This window comes from Acanthochromis polyacanthus, chromosome 21 (assembly GCF_021347895.1).
Source record: "Acanthochromis polyacanthus isolate Apoly-LR-REF ecotype Palm Island chromosome 21, KAUST_Apoly_ChrSc, whole genome shotgun sequence".
NCBI lineage: Eukaryota > Metazoa > Chordata > Actinopteri > Pomacentridae > Acanthochromis > Acanthochromis polyacanthus.
This window is the reverse complement of record NC_067133.1, coordinates 7,796,638-7,822,114: the sequence shown is the minus strand read 5'-3', so window position 1 is coordinate 7,822,114 and position 25,477 is coordinate 7,796,638. Positions and strand designations below refer to the sequence as shown.

The following is a 25,477-nucleotide window of genomic DNA, read 5'->3' as shown; positions in this document are numbered from 1 at the left end:
AAACTTTTAAAAGATCATTTTCTTTGTATAAAAAGATAAAGTTAGCAGCTACATTAGAGTAAACGGCATAATGTTAGAAGTTACATTAGCCACAAGATAATATTAGAAGCTACATTAGTCTAAACAAGATAATGTTAGAAGCTACATTAGTCTAAACGAGATAATGTTAGAAGCTACATTAGTCTAAACGAGATAATGTTAGAAGTTACATTAGCCACAAGATAATATTAGAAGCTACATTAGTCTAAACGAGATAATGTTAGAAGCTACATTAGTCTAAACGAGATAATGTTAGAAGCTACATTAGTCTAAACGAGATAATATTCAAAGCTACATTAATCTAATGGCCACTAAGTTTTCCTAAAAAAAGATAATTTTAGCTGCTACATAGGCAGAAACAGCGGGGTAATGTTAGACGCTAAACTAGTCTAAGTAAGATGATGTTAGCTGCTAAGTTAGTCTACGCAACTTTATCGTAGCTGCTGAGTTAGCATTCAGAAAAGATTTTCAGCCTATACATTTGCCCCTAAACAACATAATATTATATGTCAACACAATGTTAGCTGCCAAATTTACCTAAAAATATCATGTTAGCTGCTACATTAGCCTCAACAAGGTGTTTGCTGCTAAATCAGTCTAATATTAGGATATAACATTAAAATATTAATGTAATAAAACAATAACACAAGAAACATCATATTAAACAATGTAATAGTAAATAAGTGTGTTGAGATGTTCACATACCTACAACCAACAGGTGTCCACATGTAATATATTAATTTCACCACAAGTTTCAGACCCGCTGACTTCACATCATTGTTTTTTTATTCATGTCTTTTATAATTTGGGGGAATGGACTGTGAAGAAGGAAGTGATTTTTCTTTGTTGTTTAAAATGTTGGTGAACTCTGCAGAGCTCCATGTGGTTGATGGTTGGAGGCTGCAGATGTAGAAATAGAGGGCAGGGCTGCTGTGGTCTGTGGTCTGTAACCCAATATGAACTGTGGAGCTGGTTCAGTGTGCAGCATTATCGTCGTGCTTTACATTCCCACTGATGGTTTCTGAATGGGAGTGCAGCAAACTGTCTGCTTTATGGGTAATAGCTGAGACACATTTAAATGAGGCAGAGTTTCAATGTCCAGCACTTTGTTTTCATGTGAAACAAGTCACAAAGATCTGTAACGTACAAATGCAGCTATCAGAGTTATTACTACGTGAAATTTATAAATGTTTATAGACCCAAAAGGTTTCTGAAAACTGTTATTGCATTAATCATCAAGAAAATGTTGAATATATGCTGATAAAAAATAGCTTTCTTTCTGTAACTTGTGAATTGCATTACAAGGTGAATCGATTAATGATGACCTGTGATGTTTATATGAGAAGTGATTCAGCATTAAACAGAGGATTAAAGCCTAAGCTGTGTCTACAGGAAATAAATAAATATTATCAGAGAAAAAGGAAGGTTGTGTCATTCACCACAAAAAAAACCCCAACAAGAAGAAATACAGAAGATTCTGACCCAATGAATTCTACAAAAAAACAAGTAACTTTGACCTCAAAATGAAGAAAAGTCTCAAATTTACTTATTTTACTTAGAAATACAACAGAAACATGATATAACGGACCTGAAATAAGACTAGAATTCAGATGTGGCTCCTGTGTTTCAGTTCAAACACATGTTGATGATGTGTTTGTCTTCTGTTGTTTTTTTTTTTTTAGGTTGCTGCTGAAGGCCGGCATCGACATTAACAAAACCACCAAATCTGGAACAGCACTTCATGAAGCATCGCTGTACGGAAAAACCGAAGTGGTCCGACTGCTGCTGGACGTGAGTTCAGCGTTCAGAATAAGTCAAACAGTGTGGAGGTTCGATGTCTTCATCAGGGCTGGAGACGTACTGCAGTGTGAAGATGTGTACTGATACTTAGAAATCTAAAAAAAATATCATCTTTAATACGGTCAAAACATCAACTCCTTAACTTTGATAGCAAATTGATACAGAAATTTCAAAAAACGGAACACTACTTGTTTTCCTGTATTTATGTTGGCTAAAGAAGAGACTAACCTGATGTTGTTTGGTCATGGAGTAGCTAATGTTATGTTGTTTTGGCTAATAGAGTAGCTGATGTTATGTTGCTAAGGCTAATGAAGTAGCTAGCGTTGTGTGTTTAGGCTAAATGGAGTAGTAATGTTACGTTGTCGCTAATGGAGTAGCTAAAGGCTAGGTATCTTATAAGTAGCTAATGTACGTTGTTTCGGCTAATGGAGTAGCTAACATTAAATAGTTTAGGCTAATGTAGTAGCTGACACTATGTTGTGTAGGCTAATGGAGTAGCTAACATTGTGTTGGTTCGGCTAATGGAGTAGCTAACATTACATAGTTTGGGCTAATGTAGTAGCTAATGTTATGTTGTTTAGGCTAATATAGTAGCTAAGGTTATGCTGTTTAGGCTAATGGAGTAGCTAATGTTATGGTGTTTAGGCTAATGGAGTAGCTAATTTTATATTGGTTAAGCTAGTGGAGTAGCTAATGTTATGTTGTTTAGGCTAATGGTATTAATACCCACCTCTAAATTTCTTTCCCTAAGTCGTCACAGTATCAACAGTCTCTAGTTTTGTTTTTTGCTTTTGAAAATAACTGCTTACATTATCCTGTTTATGCAAGCACAGCAGCTAACCTTACTTTGTTCAACATAACCATAACTGATTTAATGAGCCATTCGCAGTTTCACTGTACCGGCCGTGTGTACTTAGACTTGCATGGCTTAATCTTTGAGACAAGCATATGCTACTGACAGAATCAACCAGGTAGCCCAGACGGGAGTTTGGGCTGTTGCAGCAGCTAGGCGAGATATTTACTAACATGGTCTTTTTTTGAGACAAGTGTAGTACGCAGTGGCTAGCGTTTTTTTATACATAAACTTCGTAGATAACATTATCTAATATTTAAGTTGTTTAGGCTAACATTGCTACTAACATTATCTTTTTCTAGTCTGACACAGTGGCTAACGTTGTAACGTTTAGACTATTACAGAAGCTAACATTATGTTATGTAGGTTAATCCAGTGGCTGGCATGATCTTGTTGAGGCAAACTTAGTGGCTAACTTTATCTTTATTCAGCCTAAAATAGAGGCTAAAGTTATTTTGTTTAGTCGTCTGTAGCAGGAAACTTAGGTTTTTAGGCAAACAGCAGCTCACATCATCTTTATTTAGGTAGCATAGATGCTAGTGTTAGCTTGTTTAGACTAACATAGTGGCGTATTAGCACATTGTGTGTGTGGAGTTTTATTTAGAATAAATGAGTTGATTAATAAAATATATTAATTTGATGGATGAGTCGTTAGAACTAAACTGGAGTCTGATTGTCATTTGTTGTTGTTGTTGTCGTCGTCCAGGCTGGAGTGGACAGTGAACATCAGAAAACACCTACAACCAGACGGCACTGGACATAGTGAACCAGTTCACCACATCGCACGCCAGCAAGGACATCAAGCAGCTGCTGCGAGGTCACAAGAAAAACTTAATTTTACGCCAGTTAGTTTTGTTCATGCTGTGGTAAAACATCACAGATAAACTCCAGCTCACTGTCAAGGAGGAATTAGATGAAGGAGCTGTGAAGTGTTACTCTGACTTTTATCTTAAACTTTGGCAGTTTGATAAGTTCTCGTCTTTCCTCTGAGGTTCACCTGACTCTATAAGCTGTAACTTCAGCAGCAGCTGTGTTTAAATTTGGGGTTACGTAACGTTAAAGTCTTATCTGTCGGCTCTCACAGCTTCAAGAACAGATTGGGGCTCAAATTTAGCTGCCTGGTATTATACAGTGTGTGAGCTGCCTGCAGGCTCTGTAATCCTGCAGCCTTTTGAAGTTCCTGTGGGAACAGACTGAGGGAATAATGAGCGGTTGTGATTTAAACATGGATGGAGACTTTCCTATCTTGTTTACTTGTGCAGAGCGCAGATGAATAAGTTGAACACGCTGAGCCGCCACGCGCTCTGGATTAATTATTGATGTGTAGTGTTGGCGGCTGCAGTCTGGGAGAGTCTGCAGAGTCTATTCAGCTTCTGTTTCATCACAGAGAATATCTGTGTTTACTTACTGAGCCCTCCAGCTCTGCCTTTTGTATTTTTATTCTGTTATCATGTTCTTTATGTCCTCTTTGGCTGCTTGTAGAAGCATAGGAAGTCATAATCAGGTCCTTGAAATACATAAAGTGAAGTCAGAATGTTCAAAATTAAGGCTGTAATTCAGCTCGTATTGTTTAAGTGGACAAGTCAGGCCTTTTCCAATTTTACATAACATGTCTGAAATCGACCCTTGTTCACTCCTGTATAATGGATGCTCAGACGTTTGCAGCTGTTGAGTCACGCAACAGTCATTTTGGCATCTAAAAAATGTGACGCATTGAGGAGTCATATCAGAAAGTAGTGTTCATATTCTGACTTACTGTAGAAAGAAATCTTCCATTGAATGTATGTCAATCTGAAGTGCTGAAGTCATAGAAAGAGCTAACTACACTGCTAGTGTCATGAAAAAACACCCAAATGTAGGTGTGAAGTCATCGAAAGAGCTAACTACACTGTTAAAGATATAGATAAGAGATAGCTTTAACTGCTAAAGACACAGAGAGAAGCAAACTAAATCACTTCAGCCACAGAAAAACAGCTAATTGTAGGTCTAAAGTCACAAGAAAGGCAGCTGACTGCACAGCTTAATTATAAGAAGAGAGCTCACTACACAGCTAAAGTCAGAAAAAGAGCTAACTACACCGTTAAAGATACAGATAAGAGATAGTTTTACTACTAAAATTCTAGAAAAAGCTAACTTCACAGCCAACTTAAAGAAGAAGCTAACCACATAGCTAAAATCACAGAAAGGAGCTAACTACACAGCTAAAATCACAGAAAGGAGCCAACTACACAGCTAATGCCCCAGAGAGATGCTAACTACACAGTTAAAGCCACAGAGAGAAGCTAACTACACAGCTAAAGTCATAGAAAGATGCTATCTACACGGCTAATGCCACAGAGAGAAGCTAACTGCACAACTACTCATAGAAAGATGCTATCTACACGGCTAATGCCACAGAGAGAAGCTACCTGAATAGCTACTCATAGAAAGATGCTATCTACACAGCTAAAGTCATAGAAGATGCTAACTACACAGCTAATGCCACAGAGAGAAGCTAACTGCACAGCTAAACTATCTACACAGCTAAAGTTCTAGAAAGATGCTAACTATACAGTTAAAGTCACAGAAAGAAGCTAAAATGTTAAATAATAAATATATGTATGAATATGTTTGGGACTATGAGGTTGTTTCTTGTAAATAAAAAAAAGTTTTAAAATAGATTCTGTTTCCTGTTCAGATGCAACGGGTGTTTTGCAGGTCAGAGCTCTGAAGGATTACTGGAACCTCCACGACCCAACGGCGCTGAACATCCGAGCCGGAGATGTCATCATGGTGAGACATCAGACTCTGTCTACTAGAACCAGAGCACATTTATATTTCGATTTCATGGAACATTTTTTACCAAACCTGAAGCTTCATTGGGTGGAACGGATAATATTTCAGATTTTTAGAGCCTGAACAGCACCTGGTCTCTGCTGTTATATAATGTTAAAGATGCTCAGTCCAGATGCAGCTGAAGTCCAGCAGAACTTTGTCCTATATTTCCATGTGAACCTTTTAGATTTGCTCTCTTTTCCATTGATGTGAACGTTTCTGCTTCACATCTGAATGAACTCAACATTTAACATTTTTTAAACACCAAGCCCAAGTCTGAACTGTTGTACTAACACCAGTTTTGTTTCAAAAACATCGCAGAAAGAAAAAGACAGTCATTCACTTTTCCCTACGATTTCACATCTATTTCTAACTAATGTCAGTAAAAACAAAGCAGAGTCCAACAGATCAGATTAATGACTCACCAATAATGAATAATAATGATAATAAAAAAACAACCAGACAGAAAGTGACTGCAAAATGATGCAAAGCAACCACAAAATGACCACACACACATACATAACAGCCACAAAGACACACAAAACAATTACAAAACGATGCAAAACAATTGCAGAGGCACAAAATGACTGCAAATAAACAGAAAATGACCACAAACAGATACAACATTGACACAAATAAACACAAAACAACCACAATGACACACAAAACAATTACAAAATGATGCAAAACAACCAGAGAGACAAAACACAATCACAAAAAGATACAAAGCGACTGCAGAGACCCAAAATGGCTGCAAAAACATAAATGACGACAAAGATAAACAAAACAGCCACAAAGAGACACAAAACAACTGCAGAGGCATATCACAGTCACAATGACACACAAAACAATCACAAAAGATGGAAAACCACTGCAAAGACACAAACGACTGCAAACAAACAGAAAATGACCACAAAATAAACAAAATGGCCACAAAGAGACACACAAAAACCACAAAGATAAACAAAATGACCACAAGGATACACAAATGACCATAAAGAGATGCAAAACGACAACAGAGACTCAAATGACTGCAAATAAACGGAAAATGACCATAAAAATACACAAAACAACCACAATGAAGTCTCTGCTGTTGTGTAATTGTGTGCAGTTGTCTTTTATGTGGATCCTGCTGCTGCTTATATTTAATAAAATCAGAGGAACACTCCTAAACAGCTGGAGGCAACACATTAAATTATTAAATAATCTGACCTTCATCACAGAAAAATTTAACTTTTATGAACTTCTGAGTTTGTAATACTTTTGAAATGATAGAAGTGAATAAGAAAGGGTTTTTTAGTGATTTTAAACTGTGTCTTTTACTTTCTTTGATGTTTTATTGAAGCTAAAATGTGGTAAATCCTTCCCTAAGCCTCTCTGTTAACGCTGCAGCTCAGACTTGTGTTGACAGTGAAACATAACTGGTGTTGCATTCGACCGTGAACCAGCGTTCAACCACAGACTGTAAATCAGTGAATCATCACAGCTTCATGTTGAGACTCGTGTTAAACATGAGACTCGTCTTCTCTTGTATAAACAGTGGAAAAATCCAAACTTTCACCTCTAATAGTGATGTAGAAATGTCACCATGACAGAATACGCCACGTACTGATTTGATTTGATTTGTCGAATGACTTTATTTAATGTAACATACAGTATATAGTTTAATAAAATAATTTACATATGAACAGATAATTAAAGTAAACATGCTCAGGCTTCATTCATGTTGAAGAATTCTGTCTATTTATAGGCATAAAAATGTCTTAAACCATCAGTACCTATTTTACCTGCTGACCATTAGGAATTACTGAATAGGAATTACTGAATGTGTTCTCTGGATTTTTTTTTTTTTTACAAAAGAAGTTCTTTATTTATTTTTATTTTTTATTTATTTATTTAACAAACTCAAGGTCCATACAAAAGAACAAATAAAAAGAAACGGACACACAGTTATAAAAGGCACTGATACCAGTGCTTCCACTTTCTTCTAAACAGCCCAAAAATGATTCTGTTACAATAACATAAGACATTAGAAACACACTTTGACATTTGGAATTTGGTGCTTTTTGATATTTTGATATATTTTTTAAAAAAGCCAAAAAAAACACACAAAATCAACACAAAGATGCAAAATTACCACAAAAATTACCACAGATAATGAATATTTTGGTCTTTAAACTGTCAGAAAATTGTAAATAAAAATATATATAAAAATATTAAACTTAGGCACTAATCAGTTCTGAGGACTTCTCTGTTATTTTACTTTTATCAGCTAAATGATTAATCAAGATGCTGGAATATTTTCTGTCATTTCTTTATAGTCATTACAGACTATTGATTGATTATCAGAAACTGTTATTTAATTGACCAGACAAACACACAATCTCTGTGTTGCAGATTTAAAATCCACATTTCAGCTCTTCAACTGCTAAAACCTGAACTAACTCTTTGACTTTTATGTGTTTAAAGCATGTTTATGATCGTCTTTTAACATGAAAACTCTGGTATGTCGCCCCCTGCAGGTGATGGAGCAGCACGTGGACGGCCGCTGGAAAGGCCACATCCACGACAGCCAGAGAGGGATGGACCGAGTCGGCTTCTTCCCTCCATCCATCGTGGAGGTCATCAGCCGGAGGAACGGTCAGTTTATGGAACACCACGAAACATCAGATGTCGACTCTCCAGGATAAACTTTCACCTCCAGAGAGTCCTGGAAGACGTTTCATTAGCTCGACACACAAAATCAGTCACAATCAGCTGGTGCTGTATCGCCAGTAACTTTATTAATGATCAAAGTTTTACCTTCATACTATAAATATTTCCAGAGTTCACTTTTTATGGACTTGTTCCATCGTTTCTGAGCCTCAGAACTTCATCAATACAGTAGATAGACTCATTTTAGGATGGAAAACACATCTGAGTTGTGGTAAAAACTAAAACTAAATCAGTTTTACATTCATCCAGGTGCCATAGTCACTCAATCAATCAATAGTGACACATATTAAGTTGTTTTTTTCTTCATTTTCTCTATAACCAACTTACAGCATCAGTATTATGGGATGTATCATACTTTGAACGGTAAAACTTCAGCAGCATAGGTACCCTGGACATGTTTCTGTTTCAGTTTGGCCAAAATTACAGAAAAATTTGTCAGACTTTCTCTAAGATATTCCAATTTTTCCAAAATTACACAGAAGAATTGTCAAAAATTTACAAATTATGCCACATATAGTCAAAAATGGCCAAACAATTGTCGAAAATGATAAAAAAAAAATTGTCCAAAATTAAACTTAAGACAGGAAGTAAGAAAGGAGAATGTCCCCTGTAGAAGTCAAAAAGTACATCTACCAACAACTGTAAAGATCTCTCATTAATATCTCGGACCTAGCTCTATGTACCTCAAGGGCCTGAAACTCATATTCATAGTAGGAAACTAAAACTTTGATCCTTGATAAAGTTCCTGCAGATACAGAACCGGCCAGTTCTGTGTCTGCTTTACTGTATCTGCTAACTTTATTAAGTATCAAAGTTTGGAGATCAAAGAGAAGCCGTCGCTGTGCTTGTTAAGATACACTCAGTGAGAACCAGAGAGAAACTGCAGAACATCTCCGATTTCGTTGAGTGTTCTGGATGTCGTCTCGTTGTGTTCAGTTTATTTCATTCCTCAGTACGTCAGACTAACCTCCTGCCTTCAGTCCGTCCTTCTGCTCCTCCTGCATCCATCCATCACATAACCACTGACCTCCACCTCTAACCTCCAGCCTGATAACCTGCTCCTCCTCCTGCTGCTCCCCATCTCGCCCTGTAGGGGGCGCCCTGTCCCGCCACGCCTCCCTGCCCACCCAGCGCCAGCAGCTGCCCTCCAGAGTCCCCCTGACCTCCAGCCTCAGCTCCGCCCCCCAGACCGACGACTCCTATGCCCTGTACGCCCCCCCCACCCACCTGGTGCTGCCGCTGGCCAACGGCCTCACTACCTGCTCAGGTATAACACACTCAGGTAACACTAACACCTGCAGATCAGTCCAGGTAGAGGTTCGCTGGGCCGGATCAGCGCTGCCCATACACTGTCTGAGAGTGCATTCTGGTAGCATCACGCTGTCTGCTCCACATAAATTAGAGGTCTCGGCTACTTTATGCAAATCAGGGGCATCTGGAAGCATGTTTTCATAATCTAAACAACTTTCTTCGTGTATGAATCAACCAGAACTCCATTCATTCCTATGAGAACCTCCATGATCTTCGATATTTCTGTGAAACTCCCCCTTACGTTTTTTTCTGGTCCGGAATTGGTCTCGACAACTTGAACTTTTGCGGTAGAAGTAGAAGAAAATAATTAGCCAACAAGCTAACGGGCAGCACTTACTGTAGTGGAACTAAATATATACACAGAAAAATGTGGAACAAGACGTGGTTCAATGTAATGCTACATGTCCACTGGATCCACACCTCCATTCATCATCTGTGTGAAACAACATGGAGTGGATTCTGTGTTTCTAGAGATGGGGTGTTGTGTTATCTGCTGATCAATTGCATAAAGCTGACGTCTTGTTTCATATTATCTCAAGTTGCTTCTTATTAAATCATGTTGCTGTACTTTATCTAATGTTACTTTACATTATCTCAAGTCATTTCACTTTATGTTCTCTCAGTCTGTTTCACTCTATCTCTGGTCGCTTTACCTCAAGTCACTTCATATTGTCTCATTGTCTGGTACCTCAAATGGCTTCACATCATTTCACGTCATTTCACTTCACTTGGATTACGACAAAGCGTCTTGTTTAATTTTCGTCATTTATTCCTATAAGAACTTCCATGATCTCCAATACATTTGCGAAAGTCCTTCTGTTGATTTGCCCTGACTTCAAATTTATGCAAAGCAGCAAAGAAAGAAGCTATCTAAACAGCTGAAGTCACAGAGAGAAGCTAACTACACAGCTGAAGTCACAGAGAGAAGCTAACTACACAGCTGAAGTCACAGAGAAACAGCTTGAGTCACAGAAAGAAGCTAACTACACAGCTAAAATCATAGAGAGAAGCTAACTACACAGCTCATGTCTGAAAAAAGCTAACTTCATAGCTAAAGTCATAGCAATACAGGTAACTATGCAGCTTAAGTCTGTAAAAGAGCTAGCTATACAGTTAAAGATATAGATGAGAGATGGCTTTACTGCTAAAGTTGTAGAAAAAAGCTAACTTCACAGCCAAAGTTCATGAAAATAGCTAACTACAGAGCTATTGTCATATAAAAAAGTTATCTACACAGAGAGAATCACAGATGCAACGATATCTTGTCACTTATAACGCACTGCGATGCTAACAATGAATGGGCATCACTGTAGCGACGGATCAAATGGCAACGAACCATTACGCTGAATTGCACCTTGTTTCCATGTAGTTCAGGAAAATGTTTAATTTCTATTCCTAGTATGAACCTCTGTAGTATCTGTGTTGCACAGCTAGAATGTGTTAAACTGTGCTAAACCAGCTTCTTTTGTAGTTTCACATTTAAACGATTTGACTGCCAACACAGTCAAACAACTCAGTTGCCAGTTAGCCTGTTAGCTAACTTATTTCCAACTTCTTGTTCCACACCGTCCGGCCCCTTTGTAATTGACCACAAAAGTAAAATTTTTCAACATGCCTGAGACAAACTGAGTTTTGCAGACATGCTCTTGTCAAAGTAAACAAAGTTCTGGTTGATTTGTATACGAATACAGACCTGTGTGGAAATGAGGTTCTTAGATTATGAAAACAGTTCATCAAAATGTGTTTCTGAAAACGTTTAAGGCAAGAAATAAGCTTCTGAATCTGTCTTCATTAAGATCAACAATGGTCAGTATAAAAGCAGGTAACTGATCTGCACAGGTGTGATTTTACCTCCAACACTTCAACAGGGGGATTTTCACTAAACTGCATGAACATCAAAGGTGTTTCTATCTCAGTCCAGAGATCATCCCTAACATGTGACCTTAACACGACTCACCTCCTCAGTCAAGCATCCCCTCGACAGAACCAAGTCCATCCGAGTCTTTGTGTCTGATAGGTTTGTCTCCGAGCCGCCGGTCTCAGTCCGGGTGTCCCTTCGAGGACATCTGGGTTCTCAGGGACTCGTGTCATGGTAAGAGCCCGAACGTCGGCTTCTCCTCCCGGCTGCATCACTGCCCGCAAAACGCTCTGCATCGGACCCCACACACCAAGACCGAAAAGGAAATACTGTCCGATAGGCGGGATGACGGGTCGCCTCCTGTCGCCTCAGTCCACTCCAGTTCACCTCATATCACCTCACTTCATGTCCTGTCATCTCATATCACCTCCTGTCAAATCACATTATCTGAAGTTTTCTTATGTCGCTTCACATAGTTCCATGTCTCTAAAATTATATGTTGGTACTGCGAACTATCTCTAGTCACTTCAAGTCACTTAACATTATCCCATGTTGCTTCTCATTATCTCCAATCGCTTCGCATTGTCTCACATTGCTTCGCTTTATTTCATGTCGCTTTATCTCAAGTCACTTTACATTCCCCTATGTCGCTTCAGATTATCTTGTCACGACATTATCTCTAGTCATTTCACTTCATGTTATCTGATGATTGTACTCTATATTATCTCATTACAGTTTTATTTCAGGTTGCTTCACATTACCTCATGTCGCTTCACATTATCTAAATATAACATCTTAAGTTTGCTTCACATTATCTCATGTTGCTGTGTGTTATCTGATGCTGATTTACATTATCTCATGTGACTTCACATTAAACTAGTTGCTTCACATTATCTCAAGTTGATTCACATCACTTCATGTCATTCCACATTATCTAATCACAACATTATCTCATTTCACTTAATATTCTCTCACTTTGCTTTACTTTATCTCAAGCATCTTCACATTATCTTTACTCACATTTCACATTATGTTAATCTCATTATTTTATGTTGCTTCACATTATCTCAATATCTCATATTAAGTCGCTTTACATTATCTCATATTGCTTCTCTTGATTTCATGTTGCTTCATATTTTGAGTTGCTGTGTTAGCTAATGTTAATTAACATTATCTCAAGTCATTTAACATTATTTCAGGTCAATTCATATTATCGCAAGTCACTTCACATTATCTAGTCACATTATTTCAATTCGCTTCACATTATTTCACATCACATTATCTCATGTCGCTTTGCACTACTTCACATTTCCTTGTCGCCTCACGTTGAAGTTAAAAACACAAACTCACCTGTTAGTGAGCTTCCAGGTGTACAAGGTGACATCACGCAGGAGTCTGTAAACAAAGCCCACATATTACAGAAGCTGAATAAAACCAGTCACCTGGTCACAGGTGAGTTGTCTTGGTGTGTTGGGTCCAAACAATCTGCTTCAGGCTGAACTCGTGGTCAGAGCTACCAATAATCCCTGTTCTCCTCACTGCTGCCACCAGAGGGCGACACCAGCTCACCCATGTCATATTTCAGATAGAGACTATAGCATTCATTCTAGATTTACAGAGTGTTTTGTCATGTTGTTTTTATTGTGCTGGAAGTTTGAGGAGATTTTGCGCATACATAGCAGATCAGTAATAATCTACTGAAACTGACAGGTTGATCACAGCTGCAGTGAGGACTTTTTACATTAACTGAGACTCGAAAGACAGTTTTCAGTGCAGGATCTGTCTAAAAATTAATTTTTCACCAGCTTTTTGGAAACTCTGAAAAGTGAAAGTGTGCAAGGATGCTCTTTAGAAAGTCTCACCTCAACCTCAGATGTCAAAAATGTTACACAGACGACCCTAAAGACAAAAATATCCTCACCAAAAACTGCCATAAACCCTTTATATGTTAATATATAATAAGTTCTATATGGAATTTTGTTATTATCACAGTCTGAAATGTATCACTGATTAGCAGCAACATTATGTGTGATGCATTATTATGTCTTTTTATTTGTCAGATTTTTACAAAACACATTCAGGACCTTAAAGAAAAAAATGTCTCAGTCAAAAAGTTGTTTTAAAAATATTTTCCGCTTGTACTGAGTCGTATTTTAAAATAACACCACGATCATAGCTACTAAAAGTTCATTCATTTTCAGGATTTTAAACCTTTAAATGTCACATTGTTTACATAATACCACAGTTATTTTTTTTAAACAACATGTTGTATGTCAGATTTTTCAAAACTCACACAGGCCTTGAAGACAAAACAATGTTATCAAATACTTTATATTAATGTTATTTTAGCTTCCACTGAGTTAGATTCTTGAACCAGCATTAGTCCTGATCTTAGCTAGCAAATACTCTTCCATGCTGTGATGGCATGGTTCTTTTGGGAAATTGGTTGATTTTTAAAGGGTTAAAATGTCAAAATTCCCACCAAAACACAAGCCTTTACCGAAAATGAGGCCACATGCATTAACACCACCAAGCTTGTCAGAACATTTGAACATGAAAAGGACTCAAATTTGGTCTTACCAGGGTTAGAAGACTTTAGTTGTGCTGCCGCCACCTCCCCCGTTCTCTAAAATCCTGCTCCAGCTACATGGTCGGACTCACCTGCAGCTGCTCCTCTGCATCCCGTTGTCACACCTGAGCTCCTGCAGGCTTGTTGCTCCCGACGCCGATCCTCTCCGCTCACGTGTCATTTCATGACGTCCAGATTTTTATCATTGTGTTTTTGTTTGCAGCCGGAGACAGGAACAGCGTCGGCAGCACCGGCAGCGTCGGCAGCACTCGGAGCGCCGGCAGTGGCCAGAGCACCGAGAGCAACCACGCCGCCAACGGGCTCCATCACAACACCGGTCACCATGACAACAAGGTAGAGTCAGTCCAGGCTGGAACCGAATCAGATTGCGTAGAAATCTGAGTAAAAAAAATGTTTTTTATGTTTGCTGAAGTTTGCTTTAAGCTTGTTTGGCTACTTGTTATTGCACCAATTTGACACATTCAGGCGGAAAACAGAACCTGCAGCTGCACTTTAACTCTCCAAGCAGCAGTTTCTGGGCATTTTCTTTTGTTGGTCCTGTCTTATTTTTCTTCACTTTAGTTAATTTTTCACAATGGTATAAAGTCTTGCAGCTATATTGAAACAGAACAACATCAAGAAAGAAAGAAAACCAAAAAGCAGCTAATTCATGCAGCATTTTGCTCAAATATCACATAAAATAGCTTACATGTCTCCTCATTTTCTAGGATGTTCAGCTTTAAAGTTATACTCTTCCTAATGTTATCTTCTAGATGTCTAAGTGGCTCTAGTTTTAAATACCTTAAATGATGCTCTGTGGCTCCCTTCTTCTTGTCCTGTGAACTCACTCTGTTTTTGTGTCGTGTGCAGGTGGCGCCCCCTGCTGTCGATGCAGGGCACACAGCAGACCTCAACAAACAGCCCGATCATCCTGCAGGTACGTTCAGGATCCTTGAAATCGTATCAGTAAACACTGTGTGAAATGAGGGAAAGCCAGAGTGGATGTGGACAGTTTCAAACATTAATACAGTCCCGTGTTTACTCCACTGTTGGTGGTAGAGTTTGATATGAAGAAAACACTGAGGAGTTTTACTCATTTTATCTTTTGATCAGGATAGACACAGAAAAATGTGTCTCATGTTAGATATTTTATACAATATAAGACTTAAATCATCTCCAACTGTGTCTAAGTTATATTTCCGATCACACGTCTTAAACTTGTATATTTTTGTGAAATATTTCTTACTTTGGAGTGTTTTTTACTTTCAGGTGGGACTCCGCGGAGGCCGACGGTGACAGTTCAGAGGCCTGCAGAGCAAAGCTTCTCCCAGCAGTTTGTTCGTCCTCAGCAGCTGCTGGAGGGGAAGGTAAAGTCTCTGGTGTTCTTGTTTTGCATCTCAGTAATTTACATTCAGACACTGATGCAAATGTAAAACTGCTACCATCTACTTCCTTGCCTGAAAAACCGGCTCATTTAACATCCATGACTGTTTTTAGGTGCCGGCCCTGATAGAAACTACCTCAAATCTTTACAAATCCTTCGATATTGCACTCATCCCTTTTTTGTGTATGACAGCTCAGCTCAGATATTGTCAGACAACTCCATAAGCAAAGCAGGGCTGACTTCAAGAAAATCTTTGTCGACAGAAATCCAATCTAGGAACTTATACTTGTCTTAGAATGTGCTCAGATCTTCATCAGTTTGAACTCTTAACAGTTTAGTCATCGAGTTGTTCGATTGACTCAGTGAAAGCAGTTTGAAGGTGGAGGTTTGGACCTTCAAAAACAACAAGCTCCCAGAAGACCTAACGTCAGGAACTTTTGATTTGCATAAAATGCAAGGAGTCTCCAAGGGAGTTGAAGACAAACTGTCTGTAAATGAAGTTCAATGAAGACCCTTTAATCAATCCATCAGTTGTGACTCCCCCTCTAGTCTTTTCAGCTTAAATGAATTCGAAACCAACAGACACAACTCATATTAGCAGCAAATTAAATCATTGTAGCCAGATTATTCTCTAATTTAATCAGATTGTGTTACCATATTTGTTTCTAGAGAATTTCAGTCTTTTTTTTATGAATGATGACAAACACATTATGAAACATTTAGGCATCCAGATCTACTTTTATCACAGTTTTCGATCAATAAATAATTGAACTGATAACATTTACAACAATTGGAAACTCAGCCCAAAGTCCAGATAAGTTTTTAACTAGTCAGAAAGGAGTCACACCATATAAACATACAAAAAGTAGCGTGAGAAAGGAAACAACTTCTAAAGATGTAGCTGAAATCAGTAATAAATTTATTGTACTTGTGTGTTTTAGGATGCAGAGGCCATCTATCAGTGGCTCAGCGAGTTCCAGTTGGAGCAGTACATCGGGAACTTCCTGAATGCTGGATATGATGTACCGACCATCAGCAGAATGACTCCTGAGGTGAACAAGCAGTGATCACACACACTGGTGGTGTATTAACATACAGGATTACTGGACTTTGTTGAATTCAGTCACACTGATTGAAAGACATTTGCCATCAACATGTGGTGCTCAAAGCTTTGACCTGATCAGAAGCCAGTTTGTGCCTTGAAATAACATGTTGCTTAATTTGGATTTCAGAATTAATTTGGGTCCAGTGGAATTCTTTTATCCTGCAGTCAATGCACTCCCTGACTCTCTGATGTCTTATTGTGTCCTCAGGATCTGACTGCTATTGGTGTGACCAAACCAGGACACCGCAAGAAGATCTCTATTGAGATCAGCAACCTGAACATCCCAGAGTGGCTGCCTGAGTACATCCCAGTAAGACTCACAGCTGTTTATGCATCTGTTGCTGCATGAATGATAAACATACTGACTTCCATCTGATCTGTCTGGTTTCCTTGTCCCTTAGTCTGATCTCGGCGAGTGGCTTAGTGCTATCGGACTCCCACAGTACCACAAGAAACTTGCAGAGAATGGCTATGACTCCATCAGCATCGTCAAAGACCTCACATGGGAGGATCTGCAGGAGATTGGCATCACCAAGCTGGGTAAGGACATGTTAGAGCTTGATATTTCTGTACCATTTTATGAACAACTGTTGTGCTGTTTGGTCTGATGGTTGAACTTTCCCTCCAGGCCACCAGAAAAAGCTGATGTTGGCAGTGAAGAAGTTGTGTGACATCCAGAGGGCGATTCTTCAGGCTGAATCAGGTCAGGGCACGCTACGACGCAAAGGCCCCGGAGCCCTCCACCTGGTCGCCATTGAGCCACCTGACTCTGGTGGTGAATGTTCTTCACCTCACACGCCAAAGATGCTGACTTTCCAGGACAGCGAACTGAGCGCTGAGCTGCAGACGGCCATGTCGAGCCACTACAGCGGCTGTGAGGAAGGTCTGGCCATCAAGAATGCAGTGGGGATGTCTCAGAGCCAGGAGAGCATCGACACCCGATCCAGAGGCTCCGGTCGCTCCCAGGAGCCTCCTACAGCCTCCATTAACCCCCACAGCTGGTCCCAAGAGAGCCTGGAAGGCAGTCCTGCCAAAGAGAGGAACCTCCCTGAGGGCTGGGACCAGAGGCCCCTGCAGCAGCAGCCACTGCCCAAACAGGTGCCTCTTGGTACGGCCACCGTGTTCAAGTATCCAGCCATCCCAGCTAAGCCCAAGCTGTCTGGATCTCGCGGCAACTCCCCTCACGGTTCCCCAGCTCTGAAGGGTTTCAGCTACCTGCATTCTCACTGCGGCTCCACAGACCTCCGCTCATCGCAAAGGTCAGAGAACCACACTATGACCTTGACACCACCCAAGAAACGCACCCAGAACATGACTCGTTACACTCTGTCAGACGGAGAGCCTGAGGAGGATGACGAGGAGCTTGCAGTTCCTCCTGGAAATGTGCCGTCATATGCCACTTTGACCCGCAAGCCCGGTCGCAGCCAGCTCGCTCGATTGCAGTCCAGCCCAGAGAAGAACGGCAACGTGGGACGCAGTCAGTCGTTTGCAGTGCGCGCCCGGAAAAAAGGTCCCCCACCTCCTCCTCCAAAGAGACTGAGTTCAGTAAGCAGCACCACCAGTGGGGAGTTGAGCGACAGCAGCACCACATCGTCCTCTGGCGGCGTGGTAACTGACAGTCCCGGGAGTGTGAGGAGCATCGCAGCTTCTCTGGAAAGTGGCACTGAGGGGAACAACTCCCCATCACATAAACCAGACCTCGTCCAGCAGGAGCCTCATTCCTTTGGCTCTGCAGATCCAAGAGAGGCGGTAGGGGTGAGGAGGAGGGTGCAGAGCGAGTGTGTTCCCACCCAGACATGCAGCAACACCGAGCTGGACCGAGGAGTGAAGTCTGACTCGGAGGAAGATGATTCTAAAGGTCGAGGACTGGAAGGCTCCTCGTCCCCTCAGAACAGCTCCAGTGAGTGCATCCCCTTTGCTGAGGAAGGCAACCTGACCATCAAACAGAGGCCCAAGGCTCCGGGTCCGCCCAGGGCTGAGGCCGTGCTGGAGCCTCCAGACAAACAAGAAGACAAGAACCTGGATGTACCAGAGTTTAACCTGAAGGAGTCGGACACAGTGAAGCGACGACACAAACCCAAAGACAAAGAGCAGGGTGAGGGCTCCCCCTGCAGAGAGGGCACCAGGTCTGGGTCTGGCAGCAGCAGGCCTCCATCCCAGAGCCAGGAGGAGGTCAGTCTGAGGATCAGTGAGGCCAGTCTGGAGAGGCCATCCAGTCCAGCTACAGGGTCACCCATCAAACCTCCACTTTCCCCCAAACCTGCTGTTGCTCCAAAACCTGTCCGCCACAGTCTGCTGGCTGCACAGAGTAAGAGACTCACATCTTACAATTTTACTGTAAATTCTCTATGAAACAGTAACATAGAAAAAACTAAATTCACCTTTTTTGGTGACAATTTAATGATTGCTTTTGACCAGACTCTTGACTTACTTCTGATGTCATACTCGACTTCAAACTTGTTTTTTTTCACTGTGGACTTGTTGCTTTTGTCTTGGGAATCGTTGCCTTGACTTAGACTCATTACTGTGACACGTTAGTCTTGAAAAAATTGTACTTCGTGGTTTTGAATTTCAACTTTTCTATGGAATTTTTGACCGAGTATGAACTTTAATTGTTGTTTCTGACTTGGGACTTGTTTATCTACATTTGGACTCAGTCTGCTGTTGATTCTTTGCTCATTAATCTGTACTTGTTGCTTATGACTAGGGACTTGCTTGTCCTGACTTATGCCTTACTGGTCTTGGTTTAGGACTTGCTGATCTTGGTTTAGGACTTGGCTATTTTGGTTTGGAACTCTCTAGTCTTGAATTGGGCTTTTGCTTGTCTTTGGGAATTGCCAGTCTTGGTTTAGGACTTGCTGGTCTAGGATTCAGACTTTGTTTGGGACCTAAGAAGACCTACTTATCTTGGCTAGAAAGTGTCTAATCTTGGATGGGGCTTACTCGTCTTGGTTTGGGACTCGGTGATCCTGGTTTGAACTTAGCGGTCTTGGTTTAGAATTTCCTGGTTTTCATTTACTATGTGTTTGTCTTTCTGAGTGTTGCTGGATTTGATTTAAGACTTGAATTGACCCTGGCTGACGTTTACATATTCTCCATATTCTCCTTCTGTAGGACCCTCCTCTCCTACTGTGACCATCAATGTGGTTCAAAGCGTGGCCTTTGCCTCTCCGTCCTCACCCTCCTACGGACCCCTGGCTTCAGCTTCGGCCCCTCAGAGCCCCTCTCTGGCAGCGGCGAGGCCTCAGGTGTGCGTCGTGGGTCCAGGTCATCTGCCTGAGGAGTCGGAGGTGGTCCAGCAGAGACTGGATCAGACCAGCACATCCCTGGCTGCAGCTCTGATGGCCGTCGAAAGCAAACTGAGCTTGAACGATGGCTCTGAAGGGTGAGACCATCATCAAAATATCCATGAGTAGCTCAACACGTTGAGTGGGCGACCCATAAACAGGGGCTATAGTCACAAACGCAGCGGGCATGAGTTCGAATTCGAATACAGGTCGTTCCCTCATTCTTCTCCCCACTTTCCTGTGTCTCTCTCACTGTTGTCCTATCAATACAGCTGAAAAGAAGCCAAAAAACATATCTTTAAATAAATCTATATATATGCGTAAATTATCAGTCAATCAATTGCATCTGACGGAATCAGTAACATGAATAAAGTTCTTCATCCCGTTCATTCTGTCCTGCATTGCAGTCAAAAGTTCTTTGCCTTCCAGACCAGTGTCTTCTTCTAACACCTTCCTTAATGTTGTGCTTGACCTGCCAACGCTTCTGACCACATCAGGTTTACATAACAGTACTCAACCAGCTGCTTCGTTGTGTCACCACATGTCCATTCAGGGCTAGTCTACGTTGCCTAATGATGGTTGACAAGCATGAATGTGAGCCATATAGCGACTCGTTTGTGAGATGTGATTTCCAGGAGAGGTTTTGTACAGTCAGTAGCATTCTGGTAGAAATCCCATCAGTTCTTTTTGAGAGAGTCTTTGATAGTGACCAGGAGTCAGAACCAAAGAGTGAGATGGATTCCACTGACGCAGCTCTCATTTTGGTTGTTTTAATAGAAGATACCTATACTTTTGACAGAAAATTCAATCCTCTCCAAGCTTTATACCAATTTTTTTGTTTTTATATCATGTGCTGTGTTGGTGTAGCCTCCAAGACAAGGAAATCGTCAATTTTTTAAATTTCAGATCCATCTAGTGCATGCATAGTCTCTTCAGATGTTGGGTTAAGGTTCATGAACTTCGTCTATCCAGCACTCAGAAAGAATCCAATCTGTTTTGTTTCTCGCTCTACCCGATGCAGAAGGTCTTGTGCTTCACTGAGAGTGTTTTCCAGGAAGGCCATGTCTGCGAATGCAAGTTCTGAGACGAATTCAAGATATCAACCATATCTCAGATTTGAGTTTGTGTTTATAGTCATGACCCCTAGGGTAGGTTACAGATGACCCCAGCCCAGGGTTTGGGAGGGCCATTCCAAGGGCTATGTTTGGACCTTAAATAGGATCGAGGGCGACATATCGATGGGAGGACCAGTGTGAAAAACTCAGGCCAAAATCTCCACTTGGATTTGCATTCTGTTTATATTTTCGAATTGTGTGTAATTCATGTTTCTTGTGTCTCATCGTTTAGCGGCGCGAGCACAGTGAAGTCTGCAGGGACCATCCTGGATGACATCGGCAACATGTTCGACGACCTCGCCGACCAGCTGGACGCGATGTTGGACTGAAGACATCCCATAATATAAACAATATCCACCTTCAACCTCAGGAATGGAAAGAAAAAAAGGGGATTAACGGAGGGTTTTCCCCATCAGTGTTTCATCCTGCACAGTCGGTGGAGCTGCAGCCAAACACTTGCCTGAACACCAGCACTTAATGTCCAGCGTGCTTCCTCATCGTAAACCAGGTCCTTCGCTCACATTTCAAACTGGCAGCTGAATCTGGTTTCCAAGTCGGTGCAGCGCAAACCTTTAGCTGTCGAACATGAACCAAACAAGGACACAAATGTTGGAGCGGTCCACTGTGAGGAGAAACTCCTGAGCAGATTATCATATTACTGTCAAACACTAATATTGTAACATGAAGTTTTATGTTTTTATATTATAATATATATTTAGAGCCAAAGTCCTGCCGCCACCTGCAGTCCAGCTTCTGTTCCAGCAACTTCGAAACAATGTCAACAATCTCACAGAGGAGTTTTTTTTCTATCTTGGTGAGAAAGTCAAGTGTTCCTGATAAATAAGGGTCTACTACAGAGCTCAATACTTGTTGGTATCACTTGTTGTGACCTCAATTAAGGGGGGAGTACACCTTATTTCACAGATTTGCAAAGCCATTACATTGTATAGGCTCTTAACAATGTTTGTTATGACCCAGTTTAACATGATATACATCATTTTAAAGCTTATGAGTTGCAAATTATCATTTTAACAGTTAGAAGTTACATGCAGTGATCCCTGGGCAAAAAATCTTGTCATAAACATACCAATACACATTTCCCGGTGACCCATCTTTAGATGCTATCTACTCAGAGTCCATAAATTTTGGGTTAATGACTATTATACCTTTTGATAGAGTCACCTACTGTAAAACAAATAATGGGTGCTTTGGGGATAACTCTTTTTCTTATTGCCACAGCAACCATTTCAATGTAAATAACTCTTTACCCCAGAATGAAAATGGTCTTAAGTGGTCAGATTATAAAGTATTTAAAAAAGCATCCATTATTTTAAGAAGTACTGTCTTAAGAACAACCTGTGAAAAAATCAGCATGATTGCTCATATAGTTTAAAAGTTATTAGGTTTTATGTAACGCCTGTCCCAAAAAATACAGATTTTGAGAAAATGGCAGATAAAGATTGTGAACCACGCACAAGTACTTACCAAGCTGTTGTATGTCACTAACTAAACATTTCTTTGATACCTAATGAATAGTTTAAGCACTTAACTTTTTTTTTTTTAGATTTTTTGAAGGCATATAAGGCGTACTCCCCCCTTTAAGAAGATGTTGACTAGGATTTAAGTTGCAGCTTCTGGTTGTCGCATTCTTTTAAAATTGGACTCGTGGCCTTCTGGACCAAGACATCAAGGTTTTCAGGGTGCGTGTACACTCTGAAAACTTGCCACGGTACCTCGTACCAAAATGCCGGCTGGTTCACACATGAGCTTGTGTTAGCTCCTTTAGCTACATTGTGCTAACATGGGCAGATCAGTTGAAACACTACCAGCAGCATTCTGTGAATTTCTTGTTATTGTAACTACGAGTTCAGGCCTTTTATGAGCCTTTACGTTTTAATAACAGAGCAATAATTTTTAAACTGAGCAGCAGCACTGATGTTAGACAACCTGGATTTAGTGTTGAAAAAGAGGACTAGTTAACACTTTTTAAAACTGGTTCCAGCTAAGTGTTATAAAAGAGAAGCTAAACAGTTGGATATTCACAACAACGGAGCCAAAAGAGAGTGAAGATTGGTTGCTGCTGCCCACAAGAGGCCAGAAATACATAAATTCATGTATTTTTAAGCAACAACTTGTTATTCCCAGCTCTCTCTAGTTTTGGTTTAAAGAACATTTCCTTTGTGCTTCAGTGTTTCCAGATAAGAGCCAGATGTTTCCCCAGGAGCAGGTGGAGACCAAAAAAGGAGCAAAAAGGAAGTAAAGATCAGCTATAGATTCACTAACAATACTGTCAGTGTTGTATTTATTTTTTTATGTTGACATATTTCTGCTGCCCTCAAATGATCAAAATATTTAATTTTCTGCATTTTTAACGAAACCTTTGGTTACAGGTGTCAGAATACCTTTTAATTATCACTTTTTACTGTTTTACTTGCTGCCGGAACAAAATCTGGACGGCTCAGTTTCCTCTTTGGCTCTTTATTCTCGGCGTCTGACCATTTCAAATTTTACCTTTGTAATATTTAAAGAAATCTATTTTATACCGAGCGATTTTAACCACGTGTAGGTTTCTGTTTGTGTTGTCGAAGACTGACCTTTTCTACTCGTACGTGTGTTTATGAAGCTACAACAAAACTTGTAAAATTTCTACAAAAGGGAAGAGAAGCATGTTCAGCATGACGCTTATATACATATTATTTTTTGATATTCATTTTAGCCAAATTAGTATTTAAATTAGAGTTATCTAAATATGTATATTGTACACTAGAAGTATATACAGGAGCACATACTCAACCAAAGGCCTGTACAGATTCTCCTCAGATATTTTCAGATGTTTCCTTTAAAATGTGTTTCTTGTTGACGTTCATGAGATGATGTTTGTGTCCAGCCTGCAGTGTGTGGATGAATCTCTTGTATTTAGCATGATATAGCTCCGTCTGAACATGTTTGTGATAAAAGACTGGTAACCCTGCAGTGTCCGTGAGGTTTCTGATTTTCAATAATAAGTTTGTGGTTGAAAGGAGTCTGTTTGTCGCCAAATCAAGCAGAGTTATAAAACTAAACGCAGACAAAACCAGTTTAATAAAGTGTAAGAAGAACATTTACTGAGCTGCTGCATTAAAAATAAAGTTAAAACACAGACAATTGGGATAAATGTGTGTGTTGTCCAGCAGAGGGCGCCATCACTGAGGTCTTATCTGGGATTTACTGCAGTAAAGCATAGACTGTATATAAAGATGGACGTAGCATCTGGCTCCAAAAATGAAACCCACCCGGAAGTGTCAAAAACTTGCAATATCACGCCGTCCGCTAGGGTTGGCTCCAAAAAGCTTTTGCTCCATAGACCCCAATTCATCACCGGAAAAAATAAAATTTGATAGACTGATGTTCTACAGCTCAGGATTTTTTTCCCGTTAGTTTTCATGGTCAAAATGAGAGATCAGGTGGCCGATCTTAAAATAAATCAATACTGAATTTTAAATAAATCGCTACAGTTGGTGGAGCCAGGGGGCGTGGCTATACTTGATAGACAGTCTTGTCTGGAATGATTGACAGATCCGTTAGGGCGAGGCTTTCAGCAGGCTTATTCCATGGAACTTGGCTTTCATCCACATTTAGATTATTTCAACAGTAAACTTCAGTAAGTTACTTTGACAGCTAGTGATAAAGTTTACCTCAATTTGTGGAAGCTAATGTTGTTAGCGTAGGCTGAATTCCGAAAGCAGCAACAGAAACCTCTGCGGTAAAATGTGGGCGGGATAAGAGAGTCTTCAGCTCTCAGTCTGGCCCGCCCATAGACTGGTCCTGCCCTAGTTGCTCTCCAGTCCAGCCTGTTTGATGACGCTTTTTACATCACTGGCTCCAAAAAATCCAAAATGGCGACCAGGAAGTAGCAAAATCCGGGCTTCATTTTTCTCGGCGTTAAAACCAACGGGTGACGTCACGGTTAGTTCACGCCTGCACTAAAATCAAAGCATGGTACAAAACTGAGAGGAAATATCTATTATTATTATTATTATTATTATTATCATATATTACGTATAAGTGTTGCAAGTGTAAATAATAAAGTGTGTTTTACCTGTTTTGTTAAATTACACATATCTAATTTTTAAAAAAGGTATAACTAACATGTTACCAGTTAAAAAAGAGGCCAAACTATAAGAAATGTCCACATAAAGAATCATTAAAAACTGAAGTCATTTGTTCTTATTCTGTGTGACTGTTCAATTAGAACACACTCAGATATATGCTGTTATTTGAAATTACACACAAACACCGATCAGCCACGATGTTTGGCAAGTAGCACCCAACGAAACATTGCAGGCCAAGCAACCCACACACCTCCCATGGTAACAGCCGTCTGTGATGCCAGTTGCCACCCTCAGCAGAACAATGAATCCCAACACTCATCAAAATCATCTCAGGAGTGGCCTGGGGAACATGACAGAGCTAAGGTCTTCACCCATAATATACATATATGTATGTGTGTACACTGCCAGTCCAAAGTTTGGACACACCTTCTCTTTTCATGTTTTTTCTTTATTTTCATGACTATTTACATTGTAGATTCTCGCTGAAAGCATCAACACAATGAATGAACACACATGGAATTATGTGGTGAACAAAA

The 25,477-nt window shown here is 40.2% G+C and overlaps 1 protein-coding gene and 1 long non-coding RNA gene across 2 annotated transcripts in view; one reads left to right on the top strand and one right to left on the bottom strand.

Annotated features, from left to right (window-relative positions):
• Nucleotides 1-23,823, top strand: part of LOC110955118 (caskin-2-like) — a 59,826-nt gene extending 36,003 nt beyond the window's left edge. The window contains 15 exon segments of the mRNA XM_051941423.1: nt 1,722-1,852; nt 3,423-3,509; nt 5,370-5,464; nt 8,029-8,146; nt 9,315-9,488; nt 11,550-11,624; nt 14,183-14,313; nt 14,830-14,896; nt 15,229-15,326; nt 16,285-16,395; nt 16,657-16,758; nt 16,850-16,988; nt 17,077-18,756; nt 19,563-19,833; nt 21,083-23,823. Of these exon segments, the coding sequence (XP_051797383.1) occupies nt 1,722-1,852; nt 3,423-3,509; nt 5,370-5,464; nt 8,029-8,146; nt 9,315-9,488; nt 11,550-11,624; nt 14,183-14,313; nt 14,830-14,896; nt 15,229-15,326; nt 16,285-16,395; nt 16,657-16,758; nt 16,850-16,988; nt 17,077-18,756; nt 19,563-19,833; nt 21,083-21,179 (3,376 nt within the window). The 3' untranslated portion in view covers nt 21,180-23,823.
• On the bottom strand, nt 11,712-14,186 carry LOC127531658 (uncharacterized). The gene is made up of 3 exons (XR_007938796.1): nt 13,971-14,186; nt 12,741-12,785; nt 11,712-11,820 (listed from the first exon to the last, which is right to left on the bottom strand). It is a non-coding gene; the product is annotated as an uncharacterized LOC127531658 (long non-coding RNA).
• Nucleotides 23,824-25,477: the final 1,654 nt, after the last annotated feature.